This window comes from Purpureocillium takamizusanense, chromosome 6 (genome assembly GCF_022605165.1).
Source record: "Purpureocillium takamizusanense chromosome 6, complete sequence".
NCBI classification, from domain to species: Eukaryota; Fungi; Ascomycota; class Sordariomycetes; order Hypocreales; family Ophiocordycipitaceae; genus Purpureocillium; species Purpureocillium takamizusanense.
Genome location: NC_063073.1, coordinates 391,186 through 416,903, shown reverse-complemented (window position 1 = coordinate 416,903; position 25,718 = coordinate 391,186). Strand labels below are relative to the sequence as shown.

The 25,718-nt window shown below is 59.9% G+C and overlaps 7 protein-coding genes across 8 annotated transcripts; 4 read left to right on the top strand and 3 right to left on the bottom strand.

Moving 5' to 3' along the window:
- Positions 1-1,815: 1,815 nt before the first annotated feature.
- JDV02_006605 (uncharacterized protein) lies at positions 1,816-3,393 on the top strand (the record flags this gene model as incomplete). Its single annotated transcript, XM_047988017.1, has 1 exon — positions 1,816-3,393. The coding sequence occupies one exon, from the start codon at positions 1,816-1,818 to the stop codon at positions 3,391-3,393; it is 1,578 nt and encodes a 525-aa protein (XP_047844008.1).
- A 764-nt stretch (positions 3,394-4,157) lies between these two features.
- Positions 4,158-5,530, bottom strand: JDV02_006604 (uncharacterized protein; the record flags this gene model as incomplete). The annotated part of the gene is made up of 2 exons (XM_047988016.1): positions 4,158-4,539; positions 4,740-5,530. The coding sequence occupies 2 exons, from the start codon at positions 5,528-5,530 to the stop codon at positions 4,158-4,160; spliced, it is 1,173 nt and encodes a 390-aa protein (XP_047844007.1).
- A 5,794-nt stretch (positions 5,531-11,324) lies between these two features.
- JDV02_006603 (uncharacterized protein) lies at positions 11,325-13,871 on the top strand. The gene is made up of 3 exons (XM_047988015.1): positions 11,325-11,725; positions 11,860-13,140; positions 13,213-13,871. The coding sequence occupies exons 1-3, from the start codon at positions 11,573-11,575 to the stop codon at positions 13,339-13,341; spliced, it is 1,563 nt and encodes a 520-aa protein (XP_047844006.1). The 5' UTR covers positions 11,325-11,572; the 3' UTR covers positions 13,342-13,871.
- A 326-nt stretch (positions 13,872-14,197) lies between these two features.
- Positions 14,198-18,015, top strand: JDV02_006602 (uncharacterized protein). Of its 2 annotated transcripts, XM_047988014.1 has the most exons (4): positions 14,198-14,656; positions 14,733-14,788; positions 14,867-15,923; positions 15,986-18,015. In XM_047988014.1, exons 1-4 carry the CDS (start codon positions 14,374-14,376, stop codon positions 16,606-16,608), a joined length of 2,019 nt encoding a protein of 672 aa, XP_047844005.1. In that variant the 5' UTR covers positions 14,198-14,373; the 3' UTR covers positions 16,609-18,015. The 2 variants fall into 2 exon arrangements, with proteins under 2 accessions (XP_047844005.1, XP_047844004.1); XM_047988013.1 differs by having other exon boundaries at positions 14,198-14,788; positions 15,986-16,935.
- On the bottom strand, positions 16,794-18,392 carry JDV02_006601 (uncharacterized protein; the record flags this gene model as incomplete). Its single annotated transcript, XM_047988012.1, has 5 exons — positions 16,794-16,864; positions 16,963-17,067; positions 17,183-17,516; positions 17,672-18,009; positions 18,224-18,392. 5 exons carry the CDS (start codon positions 18,390-18,392, stop codon positions 16,794-16,796), a joined length of 1,017 nt encoding a protein of 338 aa, XP_047844003.1.
- Positions 18,393-22,334: 3,942 nt separating this feature from the next.
- On the top strand, positions 22,335-24,226 carry GIT1 (Plasma membrane permease, mediates uptake of glycerophosphoinositol and glycerophosphocholine; the record flags this gene model as incomplete). Its single annotated transcript, XM_047988011.1, has 3 exons — positions 22,335-22,493; positions 22,613-22,937; positions 23,163-24,226. 3 exons carry the CDS (start codon positions 22,335-22,337, stop codon positions 24,224-24,226), a joined length of 1,548 nt encoding a protein of 515 aa, XP_047844002.1.
- A 204-nt stretch (positions 24,227-24,430) lies between these two features.
- Positions 24,431-25,245, bottom strand: JDV02_006599 (uncharacterized protein). Its single transcript, XM_047988010.1, has one exon. It carries the CDS (start codon positions 25,073-25,075, stop codon positions 24,644-24,646), a length of 432 nt encoding a protein of 143 aa, XP_047844001.1. The 5' UTR covers positions 25,076-25,245; the 3' UTR covers positions 24,431-24,643.
- Positions 25,246-25,718: the final 473 nt, after the last annotated feature.

The following is a 25,718-nucleotide window of genomic DNA, read 5'->3' as shown; positions in this document are numbered from 1 at the left end:
GAAACTTGGCACTCTGCGCCGGTGGCCCCCATCGCTGACGGAGCGGCTTTGGTGGTGCACAGAACCCGATTAACCGTAATTATAGGGCGTCCCACATGGCTCACCGCCCAGTTCCGCACTCCGCATACGATCGGGCAGTGTTGCGCGGTCGTTGCCAGAAGCTAATTCTAATTGTACTTGATCGTATTATTACTAACGGGGTGGTGACGAAGACGAGCGTTGCACTGCGCTGCGCTGCACCAACATTGTGGCGCCCCCGTCGCGCTTGAGCCACATCGACGGGAAATCAGCGGCCCCTGATGCGGCAGATGGCGGGAAAGAGAGCCCCAGTAGGACCGCCGTTCCTGCCTCCGATGCTACGAAGTGGGTTGCTGCGAACATGTTGAGGAAGGTGCCAAGGGTGTCAGGCGGGTGACACCTCGTCTCGTCTCGTCCCCGCCACCAGCCCCTCCTTCATTGCGGCACGTCCTTTAAATGCTCGCCTGTCTCGACTGGACAGGGTGCCACGATAACCTCGCACACACAAACCGATCGTCCTCTTCAGGCGCACTCGGCAGGTGTCGGTCGCATGAGGACGGCGTTTGACCGAGCCGTGCCCTGGTCCCGCGATGCTGTTTGCTGCGGACGGGACCGTACGGCGCGGGCGGCTGGAACAAGTCACGCTGCCTTGCACCCACGCAGCACTCGTCAGTTTCGGCAACCCCAGGCGATGCCGGAACTCGAGTATCCAATCGCCCAAGGCGCATGTCGAACTGACTTGGTTTCGAAGCCGGATCAGGACGAGTGTGCCCGCCTAGGCCCCTCCTCCGAGTCTCGATCGCACAGCTGTTTGCGGTGTCACGAGGGCCACCCGCTGCCACACAGGTGACATCAAGATGTCTTGCATTGACTCTTGCCGCTCTGTCCCCCTCGACATGACATCCAAACGAGGGCAGGCCGTCCAACCAGCGCGACCACGGGGGAACACAGATGGACGCCTATTCGCGACGCGATTCGGACACTTGGTGTGAAGAGCCGCAGACCCTTCGAGTGACGTCGATTGGCGAATGGGGCACCTGCCTCGATCCGGGTTTGTGATTGGTGCGTCGCCGATTGGTAGCCTCCGCCCACTTACACGTCTGCAACCAAAGGCCGTCCATGATTCGAGTTCCGAAACTGCGACTCTCAAACGCACTTTGCTACAACAAAGTACGTCGCAATAACGTACTAGTGATGGTGTACATTACCGCAGCATCGTGAGAGCAAAGCAGTGTCATCAGAAGAATATCTCATGTTGCTACTGTTGAATAGCACGCGGGAAGCGCTCAATCATCCGAGAATGCGGGACCCGTCGTTGCCTTGAATCATCAAACAAAGACTCTATGGCAACCACAGCCATGATGCTGTCTCAAAGTTCACCAACCGCACTCAGCCCCATCGTTACAACCTTACCCCTCCTCCGGCCATTGCCGCATCCCCGAGATCGTTCACGTACCCCGCTGGACCCTGGCTGCATCTGCCGACAAACGGCGGCCAACCCCCGAAGCCCGTGCCCACCATGGCCTTTCCCATTGAAGCCGATGCGGCCGCAATGGCAAACTATGATGCGCCCTTGCTGAATTGTAGATCTAGGCGCCTCAGCTACTGGCTTAAGCCACGTGCCTTCGCCACTTGACGTCGCAAAACAAAGAGAGGCAAAGAAAAGCACGTCCGTCGCGCCGCGTTCGTGACATGCGCTGATGTGCTGTGCAACCCAGCGCGTTATCCTGTGCGACTCTCGCTCTTCTTCTCAGTTCGGATACTCGTGCTGTGCCGACGACTTCGAACGCGGGCGTCATGTCGACAAAACCGCTCTTGGACGGCTATAAGCTGTATCCCGAGCACGATCTCTCCCAGTTTCCCGAATCGCTGAGGGGAAAGCGCATCTTGCTCTGCACCGAATCGTTCGGTCCCGTCAATGGCGTCAGCAGAACGACCCTCATGCTCGTGACGCACCTGCGGGAGCACGGCGCGCAGGTTGCTGTTGTTGCACCTCACAACCACACAAAACACAACACATTTTCACCCCCGCCATCGCCCAACTTGGGTCCCGCCGACCAGCAGCCCGAGGTGCGGGTTACGGGCTATCCGCTACCCTTCAACCCGGAGCTGTCCATTGTTTACCCCGTCCGCAACTCGACCCTATACTCGCGGACGTTTGGCGACGACTCGCCCCCGGACCTGATCTACCTCGCGTCCCCGGCCAGTCTAGGCTTCCAGGTTATGCTCCAGTTGAGACAGCAGCCAAAGGAGAACCAGATCCCCGTCATATGTAACTTCCAAACCGACCTCGCTGGCTACTGCTCCATCCTGTTCCCGGCGCCACTCAGTCACATCGCCGTATTTGCCTTTGCCGCGGTCCAGAGCTACCTCTTTCGTCACCCTTCCGTCAAAACCATATTCTATCCGTCGCGCTTTGTCAGGAGGTATCTCATCAGCCAAAACGTCCAGGAGAAGAAGCTCGACCTCCTGGCGCGCGGGGTCAACACGGAGCTCTTCAACCCCAAGAGCCGAAGCGAGCAGCTTCGCCGAGAAATTGCGCCAAACGGGGAAACCATCTTCGTTACCGTGTCCCGCATCGCCGGCGAAAAAGGCTTCGATTTTCTATCCAAGGTTGCCAAGGAAATGGACGCCCGTGGTTTGCCCTTCAAGTTTTACATTGTCGGCGGAAACAGGAATGCGGACGTGGAAAAGGAGGTCCAGGAACTTTTCGATCCGCTCAGAGAGCAGGGCAAAGTCGTATTTGCGGGCTTCAAGGTGGGCGAGGACCTCGCAACGGCCTATGCCAGCGGCGACGTATTCCTCCACTGCTCCGTTACAGAAACCTTTGGTCTTGTTGTGCTAGAGTCCATGGCTAGCGGCGTCCCGGTTGTTGCGCGGGATGAGGGCGGGCCGTCGGATATTGTTCAGCACGGCGAGACCGGCTTCCTAGTCCCGCCAAACGACCTGGATGGGTTCGTCGCCAAGGCCGTAAGGCTGGCGCAGGACTCACAGCTGAGGCGCCGCATGGCGGATGCGGCCCGCGCTGCGGCGTGTGAGGCTACCTGGGACAAGATCAACAACAAAGTTGCCTGGCGTATGGCGGATACCATCGCTGAGCGACAGCGCGAGCAGGGCGGGGCGCAGCAGGGTGTCCAGTCCGTGCCTGCGGTGGCACAACAGCTCGTCCCCGTCTATGGCTGGCTGATGATGAATGGGGCGATGCGTGACGTTATAATGCGCCGGGTCGTGGACGCGCGGCTCGTGGGCGGCCTGGGGGTCATCATCTCCTTCTGGGTGGTCACTGGCATTTACATGGCCTTCACTGAACTCCTGCTATGGACGAAGGGGCGCATGCGGGCCGGGGAACGCAGGGCCAGCGTGTCGGTCGCATAGTTGCCCTGGGCCCGTGATCATCTGGTGCTTTGGTACGTTGAAGAGGAATTGAACGGGTTTGGCATAGCGCATGGCGGATAGGGGCGGCCAGGGAGGCCTGCCATTCAACACGATGGTAAGGTCAGGCCATGTGTGTCTTGATTTGGATTGACTGTAATTTGAGGAGCATTCACTATTCTACGAGTGGAGGAGTCTTGGCGCGGTTTAGAGCTCTGCACTGTCATTACAGAGATGAGCACGGTGATGACTAGGAAATACCCAAGGCGGATATGATGACACGACGAGACTTTACGAGAATGCGAATGAAAGCACCCTAGGTAGTTATATCTGAATGATTTAAAGAGTGTCCGAATGGTGGTGGTGGTGTATTATGCAGCGCTTACAATGAGTGTCTAAAGGCTAGTAGTAAATGGATCTATGAGGGGTAACAAGTGCGGAACGGAACAAGAAGAGAAACAGTAACAGAGCTGAGGCACGGGAACTCGTCGCTGGTGCCGGTAGCGTCAAAGAAGAAAAGAGGCTTTTCCTCAGCCTGAGTCAGGGATGCCACGCGGCCCCGTCCGCGGACCCTGGGCTCGGATCCTCCTGCCATTCATGCCATAAATTCATTGCGTGCAAGTTGGTTGCGCCAGCGCACCGTCGCCATCGCCGTGGTGGTTTGGAGGCACAGGGGGGGGGGGATGGAACTGGCTCGGGCCGGCCGCCACCCGGGGGGCCCCGACGACGACGACGACGACGACCAAGACTGACGACGACAAACACATTTAAAACGTCGCCGCCACGGGCTTGCCGCTGACGCGCACCCTCCTCCTGTACGTCTCTGCGTAGTTGACGCGCTGCCAGGTGCCGACGGCGTAGGCGGAGACGCCGAGGAGGAGCCAGACGGCGGTGATGACGAGGCCGATGGGGAAGACCATGAGCTGGGTGCCGGGGAGGACGAAGGCGGCGGTGCCGTTGCGCAGGGCGGCGAGGCGGGCGTCGACGGCGGCCTGGGCGGCGGAGAAGTCGGAGAGGACGACCTGCGAGGCGAAGACGCCGGTGAGGAAGGAGGCCTCGTTGAGGGAGACGTTTGTGGAGATGGGGGTGCCGGAGCGGTCGGTGGCGGAGAGGGTGAAGGTGGGGATGACGAGGGATTCGAGGGCGGCCCTGGAAGTTGGGTTAGCTTTTTTGTTCCTGTCTCTTTTTCTCTCTGTTTCTGTCTCGTTTTCTCTCCGTCTGCGTCTTTTCTCTCTGTCTGGTTTTCGTCTCCATCTCTTCTCTTCTCTGCCTTGTTGCACGCGCAAGCAAATCACATCAAGTTTGGGGGGGAGGGTGTCAAAAGGGGGGGATATGTTGACTTCACTTACATGGACATGCTCTGCTGCATGCGCGCCTTGTCGATCTGGCCGACAAAGAGGTACTTGCGGAGCAGCTTGGGCCCACCGTCGGCAGCGGCAGCAGCAGAAGCAGCAGCACGGGGCGCGACGACGAGCCTGGTGCGGTTGGCGACGGCGCCGAGGCCCATGAGGTCGTCGGCGGCGACGGGGCTGACGGAGGCGCCGCGGTAGGCGACGCCGACGGAGATGTCGACGGGGGAGACGCCGGCGAAGGCGTCGCGCGGGGTGGAGATGCGGTAGAGGCGCAGGTCGGCCTCGAAGACGCCCGAGGCGGTGTCGAGCGAGGGGAGGTTGTAGCACAGGCAGTTGCCCGAGGGGTTGCTGCTGCGCGGCAGGACGGCCAGGGCGTCGATGCAGGCGGCGTCGGTGACGGCGTCCCAGTTGGAGGCGTTGAAGGCGGTGACGGCGCCGCCTGCGCTGGTTGTTACTCCCCCGGACGTGTTGTTGTTGTTGCCTGCTTGAGCGGCGGCGGCGGATAATGATGATGATGATGATGATGATGATGACGGTTCTTGAGAGACGAGGGGCGTGCGTCTCAGAAGGAGTAACGGGGCGCTCGGTTGGTGGGACTCGTACGGGAGGGAGAGGACGTCGTCGGCGCGGAGGAGGGTGTCGCTGGGGACGACGCGGGTGCGGAGGGAGACATGATGATGGCCGCCACTGCCGCCGCCGTCGCCGCCGCCGCCGCCGGCCAGGACGGCGGGGACGGATGTCGTGATGGCGACGGTGGCGGCGGCGGAGAGGGTGAGGGCGAGGCGCATCGTCGGCACGTCTGCACTCGGACGCTCAAGGGAGAGAGCGTGCGGTCGGCAGTCGAGTCTTTTGTTTTCCTTCCTCCACCTCCTCTACTCGTTTAGGCTAACCCACTGTCGTTGCCTTTTCGGGGTTTCGGTCCTGCGTAGGAGGATACGACTTCGATGGTGATGCTGCTGTCTCGCGGTTGGACAGGGGCGGACTATGTTTTCGCGCGTGCGTGTGTACAAGTCAAGTCGTGTCGTTCGTAGGGTTCAGCAGGACATGGCCGCACGCGCGTACACACAGGGGAAGCCGATATCCTGGCGCTGGAGCCAAGAGAGAATTATAATTTAAGGTGCTGTTTGTCCCCTTTTCGACGGGAGGGGTCAAGAGCAGGGCCGACTGAAACCGGCCCAGCGGTGGTTATCCCTACGGATCTCACGATATGAGAACGGGGGCAGAGCTGTGAGTGAGCGTTGAACCCGGACCGGCGGGCGTGTGTGTATCTGGTGAGCTGGCTCGTGGCCTCCTCTGTCTTGTCGTTTGAACGAAGGTTTCTTTCTCGTATGTCGCGAGGGCGGCGGCCGGTGGTGTGAAGAGCGAGCGGACGCACGGGTGACCAGCACGAGGCGGGGCGAACAGGTATTAGACGGACGGACGGGGGCGGGAGTCGAGTCACTGAAAAAGTGAGGGCATCCCGGAGTAGTAGCTGTACTCGGAGAGAGAGTGTGTGAAAAGGACAGGATGGTGTCTCAAGTCCAACGTCTGGAAAGCATTGGCATGAACACAAGAGGAACCGACGACGAGCACAGACACACGAAGAGAGGAAGGAGGAGGAGAAGAAGAGAGGAAGATGAAAGCCAAGCCAAGCCCGACGAACCGATTAGGCGCCTCGGGGGTGGTGGGTTCAAGGCAAGGGAAATGTCAACTGGGGGGCGCCGGCTATGCGTTCAAGAACATAGGTTCCATGCGCAGTAGCTACATACGTGCATACGTACTACAGGTGTCGGATGAGGACGGTACGCGACAAAGATGGGGCACATGTGCGCGCCAGCGGCGGTTCCGTACCGTACCGGGGGGGTATCGCGAGCGGGCTGTGCTGTTCCTTCTCTCTCCATCTTGACCTTGTCCGGTGACAGTGGTGAGGTTCACGTTTGGCGCCGGTTGGTTGGCCGAACGGAGGGGGGCGCGGGCCCGCGGGGCGGTGGTAACGAGAGTGGAGTCGGGGGGGGAGGGGCACGGATGATGGCCTGCTTGCCGTGCGTGCAGACAGACGGGAGGAGGGGGCGAAAGACGCGAGAGCCAAGAGGGTGGTGGAGAGTGAGAGACACACAGAGAGAGAGAGGGAGGGATACGTAGTGTCAGGGGTGGTGGTGGTGGCGGCAACGGAGACGTGTAAGAGAGGAGAGCGGGTTACGGAGGGTTTGGTTTGTCTTGCGACACATGGCACGACAGGTTGGCGTTTCGGCGCGGGGGTGGGTGGTGGGCGGACCGCGGAGCGAGACACGCATAGCCTGCGCTGTAACGGCGGGAAAAGGCAAAGAGGAAGAAAGAAGCAGCGGTAGTAGAGACGTGCAAGCAGGCAGGCAATTGCCGATGATGGGGGGGGGGGGACATCGTGACGACGTGTTACGGCGGGTGCTTCAAGGGGCGGCGTGGAAGGAGGAGATGCCGGCGCCGACGATAGGTAGGTTAGTACGTTTGTCGTCGACGGTACTGCATAACAAAGGGCCAGGCAAGCAGTGTATCTCGTAGAGCAACGTAGTAACGTAGTAGGTGGTTTCGGTGCGGATGGGTGAGACACGGCTTGCGGCGCGAGTGAGTGAAAGGTAAAAGGAGAGGGAAAAAAAAAGAGCCGTTTGTCGTGGGAAAGCGCGCGACTGGTTGGTTTACTCACTGCGGTCAAACGACGTTGCTGTGCGTGTGCATGCGTGAGGTGGTGTTTTGCGCCTCATACGATGGAGGCTCAGCTATACTATACCCTGTCTCTGCTGCGTAAACGAAGACACCAAAAAGGTCATATAGACTCTGTGCGGCGACTGTGCGCGCGACGTGTCACTCCCTCCCTTCCCCCACCCACCAGAAAGGCCGGCAACAAGCGACGAGAGAAGAATTCCCTACCTACTAGTAGTCAGCAGTCGACCGGCGTCTATGCATGACAGGCGCCTGCTCGCCCGTAGGGTTGGCAAGTTGGTTCGCCTATTGCCAACAGGCAGGCTCACGCTTCATCAACCATCATGCGTCGATGCAGAAAGTCAACTTGTGTGCCGCCCCGCCCCGCACCTACAACACCTTCTGCTTGGCAGGCAGGGGTTCCGCTGGGACGCAGAGGACCGGCGGGGCCATGCCGTGTTTCAGGTGTTGCAGAAAACGGCCAGTGGGTTGAGGTACGTACCTGCTGCGGCTGGTGTTAGTGTTCCCATGCCTGCTGCGGTCTTGGGTACGTACTCTTGGCCCACACTTGGTGGGAAGGGGACGCGAGCCGCTACTTACCCAAGGCAAGGTAAAGCCGGGCTGCCACCGGCCAGACCTGCTGCTGCTGTCTCTCTGTCTGTCTGTCTGCCTGGTGGCTGCTGCCACGCTGACAGAGTGCCCGCCCACCGGTGTGCGCTGCAACTCCATACCTGCAGGTATCGTCAGAGGCGGCGAGGCTGTGCATTGTATGTACGTCGCGTCGGTCCTGGGGGTAAACGCTGGATCAAAGAATGACATTGGCATGAATGCTGACGGCCAAATGTGACCATGTAAGGGAGCCCGTCCCGGATCTGTCGGGATGCTAACCGTGGTCGAAGACTCAGGACTCATCCTAATCAACCACATCGTATGGAGTACTGTGACAGAGAATACGCTCTACCTGCCGTCAAACCACGGTTCTCCAGTCGTGGGTCGAAAGCGAGTCCCGCACGTATCAAGTACCAACGTTAGTAGACAGAACACATGGCAGCAGGGACCCTTGCGGGCCCCAACTCTCCCTGTGTGCCAAGCGGGGGGGGGGCAATGAACTTGCTACAACTTGCGCGCGCGCGTGAAGAGGACCCTTTCCCGAGTCGAGGGATGCACCCGGTGCGCGTGCGCGTTGCGTCACGATCGGCGGCATCAGACGAACCCATACGATAGATGGCGCGGGAAGAGGGGGGGGGACCGTATCCGATACATGTCCAGCCCAGACCCGACCTCCGCGCCCCCGTTGTTGGCGTGGTTGCGCGTGCACTTGCCGATGAAGGGGTCTTGCCACTTGAACCAAGATACGACGATTGACTTGCGAAGCCGTCCGCGGCGCTCACACGCGAGAGAGAGGGAGCGGGAGAGAGAGAGAGACAGAGAGACGCCGAGGCAGTGGCGCTCGACGATGCGACCGCAGCCCGAACGGCGACGAAACAGAGGTGAGGCAGTCTGAGGCCGGCCCGAGGAGGCTGTCACGACATCTGCGACACCAAGGGGGGTCCGTCACGTTAGCACGCTAGTTAGCCCGTCGGCATCTGATGCGGAAAGGTAATAAGGAAGGGAAGGAAGGGGAAAAAAAGTAGACAGGCCATGCAGAACGCTTATATTCGCCCGTCTGCTAGCTGGTCTCTGTCAAACGGCCGAGGGAATCATGACGCGGGGCGAGACTACTACTCCCATGGCGACTATGCATGTAAGTCGATGCATCCTCAAAGCGCACCAGCTACACTGCTGCGATAGTGGATAAGTCGTCTACCTGTGATCAGTTTCCAACACTCTCACACAGCGTAGAATGGCTAGCCTTTGCCATTCATTTCCAAAAAGTTTCATGAGCCTGTGAGAAAACGGTGCTATTCGTGTCCTCCGCCGTGCCCGTCGCCGGTGAGGAGCAGCACGTGGGCTTTCGATTCCACTTGCAGATGCCTCGCGATGCCAAGGTACGGAACGCGAGGTCGGATATCATGACTGGCCGGATCGAATATCGCGATGAACTAGCGTTCTTGCGCCATGCGATGCGATGCGCGAGAATACCTGCTAGCGGAATCGCGTTTGTTGTTGTTTTTAATTGTTGTTGGTCTTGTCTTGTCGTCTGTGTGTGGCGTAGGCACTGTCCCGTATGCGGTGACGCCGGCGGAGACTTGATGGCGACATCTTTTGACCCCAATTCTCTATTCTCAAGAACAGTCAGGGGAGCCTTGAGAGGAGGGCAGGCCAGACCAGGCACAGCAAAGCATTGAGAGAGAGACGGTGGCTTGTATCCAAAGCTAACAGACAGCGCACGTTGAAGAGTGGTAGAGGTACGGCCTAGAGCGCGAGAAGGGCCGTCTTGAAAGGCGGGCCGTTGCAGCCTTGACCAAGCATATTTGATAAACAGTCTGCTTCCCGTAATGTGCCAGTTGGTCGGGTCGGCCTTGCTGCGATCTACGTGACATGCTTTGTAGGCAGATGCCTGTATGCGCTTTAAACTTACTTGAACTGCATTGTACGACCGTATCTAGGTCGGTAGGGACCAGCTGCAGTAGCATACGAAGTACGTGATATCACTGTAGCACTCGGCCGATTTGATAGACCTCGACAGCAGCAGCATAGAACGTCGCATCCCCTCCACGTGGAGGGAATGGCCGCCCCAAGAAAAAAAAAAGAATGACATCTTCTTCATGGCAATTGCTGGACCGAACTTGGGCTGCATCTGCGGCTCGGTCAGCCCGACGCAAAGGTCACACCGAACCCTGCTAGCAGAGGAGCACTAGGAGCGTTGGCGCCCGTGATTATGCTCCCCGGCCGATGGAATCATGGCACCGGGCGATGACGTGCTGGGGCGCGATGCCCTGAGAGGAGGGACCTGGGCTGCGTGATGCAGCACCTCACGGTGGGGTGGGGGCCGGCGCCAGCCGCGGGGCCGGGGGAAACCACCACTCCCAGGCCCGTGAGCCCACTGTAGTAAGTTGCTGATCAATCCATCCCATCCGCCCTCTCGGCGAGTTGGACCTTGGACCGGGCATTCATTTCTAGGTACGCGACACCAGATAGCAGCGCAGGCAAATAGAACCGCCAATGAGGGCGTTTGTTTCGTTCACCGCACACGGGTCTGTTGTGTCTCTTAACGTCCATAGGCGTCCGCATGTCCATTGACGAGAAGCCCCTCGCTGCTCTGCCGGAAGCGACGCATGCGGGCTTAGTAGATAGTAGGTACCCGGTCTCCCGCAGTGGTCGCCACCTTCAGGGCCTGTACCGCGCCCTCCACTCCCAGCAAGACGCACCCGTCAGGGCAGCGGGGATCGACACCCATCACCCGCACGCCCCCACCGCATCTGGCGCCCAGTTTCCATTAGCGGCGGCGCGGCGGCGCTGTAGCGAGCAGCACGCCCACTGTACCTTGCCTCAGACGGCGCGCACGCCATGGCGCCATGCCTCCTCCAGTTGGCCAAGCGGACAAGCTTCGTGACATTTGGAGACATGAGGTACACGAAAAAAAAAAAAAACGTTCACGCAGAAGAAGAGCAGGTGAAATTGCATCGTTGAGAAAATTTGACTACTAGGCAGCGGCCCCCGTCAACGGTGACATGCTGGAAAGCCCAAAAGGAAAGCTATTGCTCTTCGGGGGTGAACCTCCGGGAATCCTCCCCGCGGTGCTGGGTGAGGTGCTACCTTGGTAGTACTAACCTGCTGTTGTGCTACTGAGATACGCGGGTGCCTCCACGCCAGTGGCACCGGCGATCGATCCTCCGAGCTCCAGCCCGACGCCGCCCTGTGGGTTGCCCGTCCGGAGAAAGTAGTTACTTGTGGATGGGCATGGCCTTGTGCAAAAAAGATGGTGTGTCGTGACGTCCGGACGTCCATACCTACATATACTACAAGTACCTGTGGCTGCTGCTGCCCAGGGCTGCCTATTCCGGCCTCTTCCCCCCCCCCCTCGTCTGCTGTCTTGTTCACTTTTCACGACACTTGGCCGGCTTGTGTCCTCTCTCCCCTTGACGACGAAGATAGGGACGACGACGACGACGACGACGACGACGACGACGACAAGGCCTCCTTTGTTGGGAAGCGGTGACAGCAGAAGAATCACCATCATCGCCAGCTCCCGCAATCTGCGACAACCACCTCGGTGGTGAGACGAGACACCAATGGGTTCCGACAAGACGACCGACGTCGAGGACGTCACGCCGCCGTACCAGGCCGGCACCAGCAGCGACCTCAGCGACGACGATGCGGCCATTATCCCCAAGGGCGCGCTCGACCCCGTGTACGAGGCCAAGGCGAGGGTCCTCAACCGCGCGGTACGTCTTTTTGCCTTTTGCCTCTGTCTTTGCCTCACTCCTCACTGCTCACTATCGAATGAATCATTTTTAAAAAAAAAAAAAAAATCCTCCAAATTTGGGTAATCCCAAACTGACACGCCAGAGAGGGACAGGTTCGCGAAATCGGCATGGGCTGGTACCAGTGGCAGCTCTTCATCGTCGTGGGCTTTGGCTGGGCCAGCGACAACCTCTGGCCCATCGTCACGTCGCTCGTCTTCACGCCCATCGCCAACGAGTTCAACCCCTCGCGGCCGCCGCTCTTCACCCTCGCGCAAAACATCGGCCTGCTCGCGGGCGCCATCTTCTGGGGCTTCGGCTGCGACATCTTCGGGCGCAAGTGGGCCTTCAACCTGACGCTGGGCCTCACGGCTTTCTGGGGCCTCGTCGCCGCCAGCGCACCAAACTTCGCCGCCGCGGGCGTCTTCGCCGCGCTCTGGTCCTTTGGCGTTGGCGGCAACCTGCCCGTCGACTCGGCCATTTTCCTCGAGTTCCTACCCCAGTCGCACCAGTACCTCCTTACTGTCTTGTCCATTGACTGGGCCGTCGCCCAGGTCATCGCCAACCTCATCGCCTGGCCCCTGCTCGGCAACCTCACCTGCTCCCAGGACGAGAAGCCGTGCCCCCGCGCCGACAACATGGGCTGGCGCTACTTCGTCATCACCATGGGCGGCCTGACCCTGCTCATGTTCCTCGCCCGCTTCGTCCTCTTCTCCATCTTCGAGTCCCCCAAGTACCTCATGGGCAAGGGCCGCGACGAAGACGCCGTCCGTGTCGTCCACGAGGTCGCCCGCCGCAACAAGAAGACGACAGACCTGACCGTCGACGAGCTGCGCGCCTGCGAGCCCGACGGCTACGTCGCGCAGACCACCGCCTCGGTCGCCCTGCGCCGCCATCTCGAGAAGCTCGACGCCAAGCACGTCAGGGTCCTCTTCTCCACGCCGCGCCTCGCCCTCAGCACCGGCCTCATCATGGCCATCTGGGCCCTCATCGGCCTCGGCTACCCCCTCTACAACGCCTTCCTGCCCTACATCCAGGCCACCCGCGGCGCCGAGTTCCAGGACGGCAGCACCTACATCACCTACCGCAACAGCCTCATCATCTCCGTCCTCGGCGTCCCCGGCGCCCTGCTCGGCGGCTTCCTCGTCGAGCTGCCGCGCGTCGGCCGCAAGGGCACCCTGTCGCTCTTCACCGTCCTCACCGGCGTCTTCCTCTACTGCTCCACCACCGCGCTCAACAGCACCGCCCTCCTGGGCTGGAACTGCGCCTTTAACTTTTGCAGCAACGTCATGTACGCCGTGCTGTACGGCTACACGCCCGAGATCTTCCCCACGCCGCAGCGGGGCACCGGCAACGCCCTGGCCGCGACGTGCAACCGCATCTTTGGCATCATGGCTGTGAGTCGCCGTCTAGTTTTGTGATGTTTTGGTTTTACTCTTGTTCGTTTTCCCATGCTGACACCGTCACAGCCCATCATTGCCATGTTTGCGGATCTCAAGACGTCGGCGCCTGTGTACACGAGCGGCGCATTGTTCATCCTCGCGGGCCTATTAGTTTTGATTTTGCCGTTTGAGTCGAGGGGGAAAGAAGCAATGTGATTTCGGGATGCGGAAGAGTGACCGGATTGAAAGCTGTGTTTTTGGATACGACTGGATGCATGACTTGCCCCCACGGGGAAGCGAGAGGATGAAAGGATGGCGGTTGATGGAACGCGCCGTAAATACCTTTGCTCAGAGTCTTCGGACCAACAGTCTACGCGCAATGAACGATGGACTCGCCAAGCGGCGAGAGAACCGCGGTTACCCCGTGGCTGGACGCGATGGCGACGATTCATGCCTGCGATTACGCCGCACACCACGCTCACCCGCGAAGAGATGAATCACGGCCATGACGAGACCGGCGGATGCAGAGCCCCAGCTGCATACGCACGCAAATCAACAGACCGACGAGGCGCCGATGCCATCCCGACTACCAGGGCGTGTCTGAGAGATGAATGCTCGCTAACAAGTGATGACCTCTAGACGACTCGATTTAAGGCCGTGTCCGGCCACCGATGTTGGCCTCGACGGGTGTTCCGTGTCCAATGCCACGATACCCTCGGGGGAAGAGCCTGCCCTTTGCAAGTAAAGTGCTTCAGGGTGCTGCCTCCATAGTGTTTAGTGTACTGTTGAGTGCGGGCGCATGCCGCAATCCCAAGATCAGGCTCGTCTCGGGCACAGGTACAGTATACTTCGTACGTCGTAGGCTGTAGCTATATGACCTGAGAGGAGCAAGACCACGGACATGTCCAGCTTATACAAGACCAAATGCCATGGTGTGTTGTTTATTTGTCGATTGAGTGAGAAAAAACGAATCCGAGGGAGCCAGAGGTCATGGTTGAGGCGTCACGTGGGCATTTTCCATTGTCGTCCGTCCAGCGCAGCTCCAGTTGACACAGGCGGTTCAAGCTCCGCCACTCCACCACCACCTCCAATGATCATCTCTCCATTGTTACCTTATGCGCGCGCGCGAGCCACTTGGGCCCGACCCAACCGAGCTGACAAGCTGCCTGGTCAGCTCGCGCGCGTCCCGTCCCACCTGAATCAACCTCACCTTTTGTCTGCTTGCGACGCCCATCGCAGCAAATCGACATGGGCGAGAGACACGTACCCAGCTCGGCGCCGCAGTCCATCTTCTCGTCGGGCCGAGTACGTGACGGGAACAGCAGTGGCGCCCCCGACTTGCGCCTCTTCCACTACAACGATGTCTATCACGTCGACCGGGCCAGCGCCGAGCCTGTTGGCGGGGCGGCGCGCTTCCTGACGCTCGTCAAGGAGTACCGCGATGGGAAGCAATTCGAGGGGCAGCCGAGGCTGTTGACCTTGTTTTCCGGCGACGCCTTCAACCCGAGCCTCGAGAGCAGCGTCACCAAGGGTGCGCTTCCCCTCTCACCCCGCCTTGGCTGAACCGTCCTCGCTGCTGGATACGCTGATGCTGATGAGAGTTCAAGGCCGCCACATGGTTCCCGTATTGAATTCCATTGGCACCGACTGTGCCTGCGTCGGGGTGAGCGAGCATACATACACCCACCCCTTCGCCTCACGACAAAGGCGACGAGGCATCCCGCTGACCCATACCATACAGAACCACGACTACGACTTCGGCATCAAGCAATTCGAGCACCTCGCCAGCAAGTGCGACTTCCCCTGGCTGCTCGCCAACGTCCTGGACCCCGCCCTAGGCGACAACGTGCCCATGGGCAACGCCAAGCGCACGCACATGCTCACCACGTCCAACGGCATCAAGGTCGGCCTCATTGGCCTCGGCGAGCGCGAGTGGCTCGCCACCATCAACAGCCTGCCGCCCAATCTCATTTACAAGTCGGCCAGCGCCACGGCCCGCGAGCTCGTGCCCCAGCTGCGCGCGCAGGGCGCCGACATCGTGATATGCCTCAGCCACATGCGCGAGCCCAACGACAACAAGCTCGCCGAGCAGACCGACGGCATCATGGACATCATCCTCGGCGGCCACGACCACTACTACAGCCACAGCTTCATCAAGGGCACCCACGTGCTGCGCTCCGGCACCGACTTTAAGCAGCTGAGCTACATCGAGGTGCGCCGCAAGGGCGACGGCGGCGGCTGGGACTTTGACATTTGGCGGCGCGACGTCACCTCCGACGTGGCCGAGGATGAGCACGCCGCCCAGCTCGTGCGCGATTTGACGTCCAAGCTGCAGAGCTCGCTCTCGCGGCCGGCGGGGTGGACGGCCACGCCCCTCGATGCGCGCTTCAGCACCGTGCGCACGCGCGAGTCCAATATCGGCAACTTTGTGTGCGACGTGATGCGACGGTACCACAACGCTGACTGCGCCCTCATGGCGTCGGGCACCATCCGCGGCGACCAGATCTACCCACCAGGTGCGGTGCGCATCAAGGACATTGTGACGTGCTTCCCGTTCGAGGACCCAGTGGTATTGTTGCGCGTCAAGGGCCAGGCGATATGGGATGCGCTCGAGAACTCCGTGTCGACGTATCCGGCGCTGGAGGGCCGCTTCCCGCAGGTATCGCGCATCGAATTCGAGTTTGACCCGCGCAAGGAGAGAGGCAAGAGGCTCAACTGGATGAAGATTGGGGGAGAGCCATGTGAGCCGCAGCGAAAGTACACGCTGGCTACTAGAGGTTACATGGGGCGTGGAAAGGGTATGCACCCCCTCTCCTACCCGGGCGTTTTCTCCGTGGTGATACGTTGCTAATCGTCGCAGATGGCTACATGAGCTTGCTGGTCGCCTCGGAGGGGGGCGAAGCCGAGGAGCTAGTGGACGAGGAGAACGGCATCCTCATCTCGACCATGTTGCGGCAGTACTTTATGGGTCTGCAGACGGTGGGCCGGTGGAAGAAGCTGCCGACGCACTGGGTCGGCGTCGCTGAGGAGGCGGACGTGCCCAAGTCGCCGTCGAGCCCTCGAACCGACAGATCAGCCGCCGCCGCCGCTCTGCCGGCGCAAGCCCACAAAGAGGTCGAGTCAAGCAGTGAGCCCTGGCGCGAGTTCCTCCTGCGACGGCTGGGGCTGCGCAAGGAGCCCCTAGACGACGATGAGGACGACCACTTTGACCCGCACCGGGACACCCCGAGCAGCGGCAGCGGCAGCGGCAGCGGCAACAGCAATGGGGAGGAGAGCGACTCGACCGACGACAAGATGGACGTGCAAATCCTACTGATGCGCAAGTTTTGGGCACGGTGGGCGGCGCGGGCGGGCGTCAAGTCGTGCGTGTGCGACTCTGCCCAAGGCGATTGCACCGTCGACTGGACGAGGGTCATTGCGCCGTGCGTCGAGGGCAGAATCCGCATGGTCGGAGGAGGCGACTCGTCACAGCCACAGCAATAGTCTAACGAAGTCCAGTGGGCACGAAATAGATGGGTGTGGGCACACGGCAGCGTTTGCTCTATTGTGAGTCTTTGTATCCCTGGGTGCTATGTACATGTTGGACGGATTCCGAGTCTCCCGCCGATCTATCTATCCTCTTGCCGTGACGAGAGCTTCCTTCATGCGACCTCCTGGCATATCTTACCTCACTGGGCGCACTTGCCACTGCGGCAGACGAGGCTATCGGCACAGTCATTTTCGTTGCCGCACGACGCGCCTGTGTCATCGTCGTCAGTACTGCTACGGTAGGAGATGTCGAGAAGGGGAGGAGGAGGAGGGACAAAAGGGGGCGGGCAGGCGGGAAAGACGACTTACCTTCGCAGTGACCCTCCCACGTGCAAGTGCTGCGCGACGCGCTGCACTTGCCGCCGGAGCAGACGAGATTGTCGGAGCAGTCGTTGTCAGAACCGCAGGAGGCGCCTGATGGTCGTGTTGCGGGCCGTTAGTATTCAGCACGACAAGCAAGACATGAATCAACGACCCCTGGTCCGAGAGCGATCTTCTTCTGCTTCACCACGCACGCAACGCAACGCACCTTTGCAGTGGCCCTTCCAGGAGCAGTCATCCCCACCAGGGGGATTCGTCGGTGGGTTGCCTCCGTCCCCGCCGATGCGCTGGATGAGCCTGTCGCCGAGCCCCTCGATGCTGCGCTCAAACTCGTCGTAGCTCTGGGCGTTCCACTTGGCGCCGCGGGCCCCCGGCACGGCGTCCTTGCCGGGGAAGGCGATGTAGAGGACGTCGTTGTCGTCGTGGCCGGCGTTGCCGTTGACGCCGCGGCCGAAGCAGGCGGTGGCGAGGGAGATGGAGGCCTCGCCGACCATGGGCTGGTCGCCGTCGTCGCCGTTGGTGTCGCCCCAGACGCCGTAGATCTGCAGAACAGGAAATACGTCAGCCGCAGGTTAGTGCCTAGGCTCTCCCGACAAGGGTCTGTTTGCTGAGGGCAGAGAGACGGATACAGAGCGAGGGATACAGAGCGAGGGGGGGTAAAGGGGTTGAGGGGTTCTCAGAGACAGGCAGGACGCACGAGCTTGTTGTTGCACACCACGGCCATGACGCTCAGGGGCTCGACGCCGTACCGCCGGGGGTCAAACGTGCGCCACCCGGGCTTGGAGCCGTCGTTGCCGAAGACGACGTAGGGGTGGGCGTTTGCGTCGAGGTCGCGCTGGCCGGTGCCGTAGGAGGCGACGGTGTCCCGGAAGGACGTCTGCGACTGCGTGTCGCCCGAGGAGCCGCAGCGGCCGTCGTCGGCGGGGCCGCGCTGGATGCCGTCGCAGTCAATGTCCATGTTGGCGAGCTGCCCGCCGCGGCCCTGCAGGTAGATGACGTTGTGGTCTTGCGCGTGGTCGCCGCAGTAGTCAAAGTCTGGGGATGACGCTTGGTGTTAGCTAGCTGTTGAGATTTTCACACACAAAGGTCTTCTTCCCCCTCTGTGTCTGTCCTTTTAGCCCCTCTCTTCGGCCGCCGCCCCTTTTCTGTGACGAGAACTGGTTATGGTGATGATGAGGGTGAGGATAGGTGAGGGAGGGGAAGAGGAGGAAGCTGGTGGAGGAGGAAGAAAGGAGGACGGCAAACGTACTGCCAGAGTCGCCCTGAACGCTGTGGAATCCACCCGCGAGCACATTGCGGCACTGCCCCTGCGCGCGGACGCCGTCGTAGAAGCTCTTGACGTTGCTGGGCACGTCGCGGGCCGAGGTCACGGCGCCGAGCACGCCGGCCGTGACGGCGAGAGAACTGCGCAACGACATGGTCCCCTTCTTGTTGTTTGTTTTCTATTCACGTATGAACTTTTACAAAATGCGACTGCAGAAAGCGGAAAGAGAGATAAGAAGCCTTTATACTCTGGTCAGGGAGGGGGCAAGCGTTTCTGGTCAAGAGGATGGGCAAAGCTGCTGCTTTCCTTATATATTCTCCCAAAGATGCCCACCTCACTCCACGCACGCACAAAGGACGTACTATACATGGTCTTACTCGCGCTGCCTGTCTGTCCCCTGATGGGCTGGCTATTCGTTCCGGCTGGGCGTGCACGTCGCAGCACTAGCACGAAGCACGCAGCAGCGCCAGCGGCCGATGAGGCGCGTTAGCATCTCGCGCCAGCCATCTACCAAGTGACTACTACTACTACTACTACGAAGAAGCACGTAGATCCGGCTCGTTGGTGGATGCTGGTTGCCGGCAGTAGGCTCTGCGACCCGCCATGCATAAGCCATCCCGAGTCGGCCGCGCCCCCCTCCGGTGTTGCGTGCGAGATGGCGCTTGCTCCTCGGCCAATGCCGAGGGCAGCAACGAGGATGACCAGCCAGCCAGCCAGCCAGCCTCCCGTCTGGGGGCTTACACGCATGCGAATGCAAAGTACTATATACGGCCCGTCGCGTGGCCGGCGCTCCCGACTGGTGAAGCCGCTGTCTCAGCTTCCATCAGCCCTATATATATTGCATTGATACATGTACGAATGCGTAACTTAATACATGGCGCGTGGGGTTTTCGAGGACAATCGGTTGAGGCGGACATCAGCCGCACGAACACGGCTCACGCGCTGTGGGATCGCACTGGTGGAAAATCACATCCGGCTTTTTTGGTTTCCAGGACGGGTTGCACCGCGGGTGATGGATGGATGAATGGGTCAGGGTCGTATCGGTGACACCAAGCAAGGGGTAAAAGCATCAATCCTGGGCGACACCGACCACGGAGCTCTCCACTCTGGCAACATAATGCGGGACCCGGGTAGTCCATGTGACAGTGACGATGAAGCAATGGATCTATCTGTTCTTGCGCGCTGTGGGACTGGAGAAACGCCACGTCCCTTTTTGTTACCCAACCTCCGCAGCATTTTCTACTATCCCCAAGGGACGACGGGTGCGGTTCTGGAATTGGGTTCATGTTGCGGGAGTTGCCTTGCCAGCCAGCCAGCCAGCCAGCCATCACGGTTGGAGATTCGCGCTGGGGGTTTCGCGATAGTAGATGCCAACCGGCAGCCATTATTAGACTTTTGGCGCACAGCTCTCCTCTCCGCTGCGGCGCGGGACTGGGTCCGTAGTTAAGAGGGCAACCAGGGACGGAACGTTCGTTGGTCGAGAGCGACGCCGTGGCGTACGCCTCGGCTCCTTTTCGTGTTGACGTTCCTGGGCCAAGTCGTGCTCTATGGCGAGACTGCCAGGGCTGGGTCATCCGGACACGGCTCGCAACTTGAATCCATGATAAGAGGAGAGGTCAGATTGACCCTTGATCCCCCCGAGATCATTGACACGGCTCTTGCATGATTATTCGCTACGTAGGGTAGGCAAGGAATACATGGTAGCTGCCATGATCCGCAGCCTCATGGGATTGACGGGGGGACTGCGTTCATTGTCGACATCATGTTTGTCGGCGGCCCTATTACCCGACACACGAGTGGCGTCGCCGCGGCGCACAACAGACGCACCGGCCCGGTTGGTGGTGGTGGTTGACTGGCGTAAAAGGCAGACCCTCTTCAGATTCTCGTGGACGTGGGCGCGCCGGTTCAAGTCAATGGAATATCTCTTCGCTTTCGAGTGCGTAGGAAGAAGCTACGACTAGCCAAGCTTGAGAAAACGACCATGGCATGTCGCGTCGAGTACATGAATGGACCGGTGACTCGGCGTCTTGCTGCATGTGGATTTTGAGGCTCTTGGCTCTGGCTACTTGCTCTTTACCCATTGAAGAAGCACCAGATACTACTATTATCACTCTAGCAAAGTTGTTTGGTATTACGCGGAGAGCCACGACGTGACTGAGAGCCAAGATCCATCCGTCAATTTGCAAACACCGATTCAACGTTGGGATTGCGGGGATCAACCCCCCCGCGCTGAGCATGGGAGGTTGCCCCAGACTGCGATCCATCAGCTCAACTGTACATGGTTCTTCATACACATCTCGTATGTACATACACAGGCGGTAACAACAAAAATGACATCAATTGCAAAAGCCTCGGCGGACGGACACCGAGCTGCAGCCTCGCTTGCGCGCAAACCCCACACCAATACCAACAACAACAAGGCACGGGCCCCCAAGCCGTCAATGGCATCCAAGAGCTCCGACAAACCACATGGGAACCAGCGCCCAAGGTCCCTTTGTTGAACGCGCCCAACCCCACCAGAGCCGCGCGGGGCTCGACGTTCGCATGTCGATGCGCGAGGTGGGAAAAAGGGCGTTGGCTGTTGGGGTCAGGAAACGCGGTCGGGGACCCCGAGGCACAGCTAACACTACGAAGTCTAATGCTCCTCCTCATTACTTACCCTGGCCCTTACGCACGCGGCTGGGCATGGCCCAACGTGGGGGACGAAACGGCGTTGGTTGTTTGGCTGTCATATCATTGATGTTACGAAAGAAAGTAAGTTGGTAGTCAAAATTTGGCAGTGGCCGGCGGATTGGATATGAATTTGGCTGGCTACTTACATGGTGGCAAAAATGATGAGCATCGGACACACGACCAACCTCGGGGGTCGACGACGGCTGCGAAAGTCGAAAGTCGAGACTCTGAAGAGTGTCAGCACCGATGCAGCGCGATGAACCTTGTACTCCGCAGGCAGACACGAGACCCGCCCGTGGATATTACTGTACAAACAGCCTTCAATGTTGGGCACTGCCAAAAGACACCGAACTTGTAAGAAAGTGACGATGGCCCGGGCGAGAACGGCCCCCGCCCACCATAGATTTATGCCCAAGCAAGTACATACAGTAGCATTATTTCTTGTCAGTAAGTAACTGACTTTTAGTCCGTTCGCCTCTTCTTGTGAAACGCCTTGACCATCTTCACAAATCACATGCACCCACCCCGCGCCGTCGCCGCCTTCGCCCGCCACAAACGCCAAGCGAGGGCCCGGCCTGGCGTGGGGAGGAGGGAGGGAGGGAGGGGGGAGGGAGGGGCCACGGCACCTGGATCCCGTGTCCCCTGCACAGATTGGTTTCCCAATGGGGAAATGCTGCGCGCCTCCCGCTGGAACACGTGCGTCACACAGCAAAGATCTTCGGAGGGATCCCTTGGGAGGTGGGGGGGAGCAAGGGCGGGGGGGCAGGCAGTAAGCAGGCGGATATAACCAGCCGGGTTAGGCGAGAGACAACGGCAGGGAAAGACAAGAGAGAGAGACAGCACGACTAAAGATAAAAAAACTGACGCCAGCCAGGCCGGCACGCGAGAGCCGAGTTCAACACTCGTGTCGCTCCACCAGCCCTGAATCTCCATCACCACATGGGCGACCCCGCGACGCGCATTGGCTCCTCTCTTCTTCACCCTCCGTCACGAGCAGTACGAAAGGAAGGGAGCGGAAAGAAAAAAAAATTCGTGGTAGAAGCAGCAGCATATTCCATTGCTACGCCGCTGCCGAGACCGCCCCAACTGTGCCTTCTCGCTACTCGTGTGTGAGAAAAAACGTGAGCGTCTGTCTACCCACATCACAGGCTTCGTCACTTACACCATCCATCAAAGTGGGCGCCGAGGGAGGGGACTGGACCCAGGGCGCAGCAGCAGCAGCAGCAGCAGCAGCAGCAGCGAGGCCCCGCGACGTTGTGCGACATTGAAATAGCGAGCACGCGGCCGGTCGGCCCATCCATCCATTCAGATATCAAGATTCTTCTTCTTTCGGCGTGGACATTCCCTTGAGAAAAAAATACACAAAAAAACGGCCATTCATCATCACTGAACTACGCCCGACGCCGCAACACCACGCCACGCCATGGACGAGAACCAGCAGGAAAAGACGGCCGTCGTCGTCCGTGACGGCGCGCCGGCCGAGGACGGGGACAATGCCGCTGCCGCCGCCGTCCCCGTCGCCGAGGTGGCCGAGCTCCCGCCCGCCAGCAAGAAGCAATCCCTCTCGGACATTTTCACCATCGTAGGCCACCCTCGTCTCACACTTACTCACACTCTCTTTTTTTTTTCACTGTTGGCATAATAAGCCCCAAGAGAGGGGAGTGAACGGCTAACACATGAATGATGGGTGTTGCGTAACAGATCTGCGCCGGCTTCGCCCTCATCTCCGACGGCTACCAAAACAACCTCATGACCATGACCAACGTGCTCTTCAAAAAGGCCTTCTCCGCCGAGTACACGTCCGCCGTCAGCACGCGCGTGTCCAACGCCCTGCTCGTCGGCGAGATCCTCGGGCAGGTCGTCGTCGGCCTGACGTGCGACTACATGGGCCGCAAGACGGCCATTGTCATGACCACGCTGCTCATCGTCGTGGGCGGCATCCTGGCCACGGCGTCCCACGGCGCCACCGTCGACGGCATGTTTTGGATGCTGACTGTGTCGCGCGGCGTTGTTGGGTTTGGGGCCGGTGCGTGTTCCTTTGTGCCCCCTTTTTCAGATTCCTCTCCTTCCCCCCTTTGAAGCCTGAATATTGCGAATATTCCATCTCAAACACCACCACACACACCCTTCTCACGATACTACACACGCGCATGACATGTATACGGCAGCCATGCTCTCTCCCAGAACAAAAAGAGTCAACACAGGGCACAGTAAAGATACAGCTGACTGACCATGTCCCCACGCACCACAGGCGGCGAGTACCCCGCGGCCAGCGCCTCCTCCTCCGAGGCCGCCAACGAGCACACCCCCAAGCACCGCGGCCCCATCTTCATCCTCGTCACCAACCTGCCCCTCTCCTTCGGCGGGCCCCTCGCCGTCATCGTCTTCCTCATCGTGCTCTCCGCCGCCGGCGGCGACGACGCGGCCAACCTCTCGCTCGTGTGGCGCGTCTGCATGGGCTTCGGCGTCATCCTCCCCCTGACCGTCTTCTACTTCCGCCTGCGCATGCTCAACTCCAAGCTCTACCGCCGCGGCGCCATCAAGCGGCACGTCCCCTACCGCCTCGTCCTGCGCTACTACTGGCGCTCCCTCGTCGGCACCTGCGGCGCCTGGTTCCTCTACGACTTCGTCGTCTTCCCCAACGGCGTCTTCTCCGGCGCCATCATCTCCAGCGTCGTGCCCTCCACGGGGGACCACGGCCTGCGCACCACGGCCGAGTGGCAGCTGCTGCTCGGCGCCCTCGCTCTGCCGGGAATCTTCCTCGGCGTGTACCTGTGCGACCGCCTCGGCCGCAAGAACATCATGATGCTCGGCTTCTGCGGGTACCTCGTCTTCGGGCTCATCATCGGCCTCTCGTACGACCGCATCACCAACATCACCCCGCTCTTCATCATCTTCTACGGCCTCATGCAGAGCAGCGGCAACTTTGGCCCCGGCAACATGCTCGGCCTCCTCTCCTCCGAGAGCTACGCCACCAGCGTCCGCGGCACCTGCTACGGCTTCAGCGCCGCCATCGGCAAGACGGGCGCCGCCCTCGGCACCCAGGCCTTCAAGCCCATCCAGGAAAACCTCGGCAAGCGCTGGACCTTCATCATCGCCGCCATCTGCGGCATCGTCGGCGTCCTAGTGACGTGGTTCTTCGTGCCCAACGTCACGGGCGAGGATCTGGCCGTCCAGGACGAAAAGTTTCGCGTCTACCTCGTCGACAACGGCTGGAACGGCGAGATGGGGGAGGATGACCTCCAGGGGTTGGCCGAGAATGTGCAAGCAGAGCAGCTGCCTCAGGAGGGCAAGACGGCAAAGGCCGCTATCTAAGTTGGAAAGGGACAAGTCTCATGGACTACATGTGCGTTTCGAGTAACAACGCGGAGAGTGGGATGGGGAATTGGGGGTGGTGTGATATTCCCAGGTCTATTCCTTCGCCTATGAGCCCAAGCCGTGCTGAGCGTATATACCCAAACCACGCTTTTCGTACAATTAATCAAGCCATGCGCCATGTGTGTCTACCAGACCATGCTCCATATAATCGTCAAGTCCACGATTGTCATGTATAAACTCCAAAGCCCAAGCAAAGCATACCTTTCCAGTGAGTATCGTCATATATGCACCGATGTTGGAGGATCGTTCGCAAGAAAAGAACAGGCGAGTGTCCAAAGCCCTTGCTTTGAGATGGCCGCGGAACCGAACCAAGCTCCAATGCATATTGACGGAATCCCGCGTCGCCGCGTCGATCTAGAATGCAACAGAGCATTCATTACCATTTCCAAGCTCGGCCCGTGAAGCATCCAACATCTCGGGATCCAGCTTCAGTTTTTCCATCCACAAGTGTACCTCCATAGGCCTCGACACAACAAGTGCGCCCAACATATACGGCTCCTCCTCGCCTTGCCAGTCTGGCGACGACTCGCACGCGCAGCAAGTCGAGCACGACCATCGCCTTCGTGTCGCACGGCCGCCGCCTTGCGTTTCTCGTCCCATCTCCGCTTCGATCCAGCGCTCGTGGCACCGCTCCACATCCTCCTTCTCGATGATGGAGAGCTTCCGGAAACGCTTTACCGAGTGGGACTTGGCAGCGGTGAGCACCAGCCCAAACATGGCCAAGATGCAGAACCCGACCATGGTCAGGGCCGTCGCGTTGTCTCCTCGCAGGAACAGACAGGCCATGGCGGAGAGCGATGCCGTTGGTGTGGGGGATACGGCTGCGCTTGTTGTGTTCAGGGGGCCCCGCCAGACGTGTGTTGTCAATTCGTTGACCGCCGTTTAATCTTGTCGAAGTAAAAAGTCGTTCTGAAGGGGTTGTAATTCGCAGCTCAACAAGTAGTTGTCTTCTTCGTATACGGCTCCTCGTCTGATGACGCCCCCCTTGGGCGAGCGGTGTGCCTGCACGAGGGCAGCGTACCAATGTAGCACTGCCCGGCAGGCACTTCTGTGATCCCAGAGTCTTCTCTGCGCGGTTTGTTTCGGCTAATAGATGTGGTTGGTATTCTGAGGAGTGGCGGAGAGGGATGCAGCGGCGTCGACCCAGAACTGTCCCAGAGTCTCGTGTAGGATGATGCCTCTATGTGAAGAACGCACGGGTATCTTGAGGAGTGGCCGAGCAGGTACCCAACAGCGCCAAAGGTAAGCCGTCTCAAAAGGTGTCCAGAAGATGTTTGCGATGAGTAGGAGACGCGGGCGATGTCCTGAAAAGCTGCGAAGCGCGTTCACATAGGCGCGGCCGCGGTGCTATGCGTGCGGGTGATGTTGTGTACAGGCAGAGGATGCGCGTCGGAGCTCGACCAAGCCCTTCCTCGAGTAGACGTGTCCG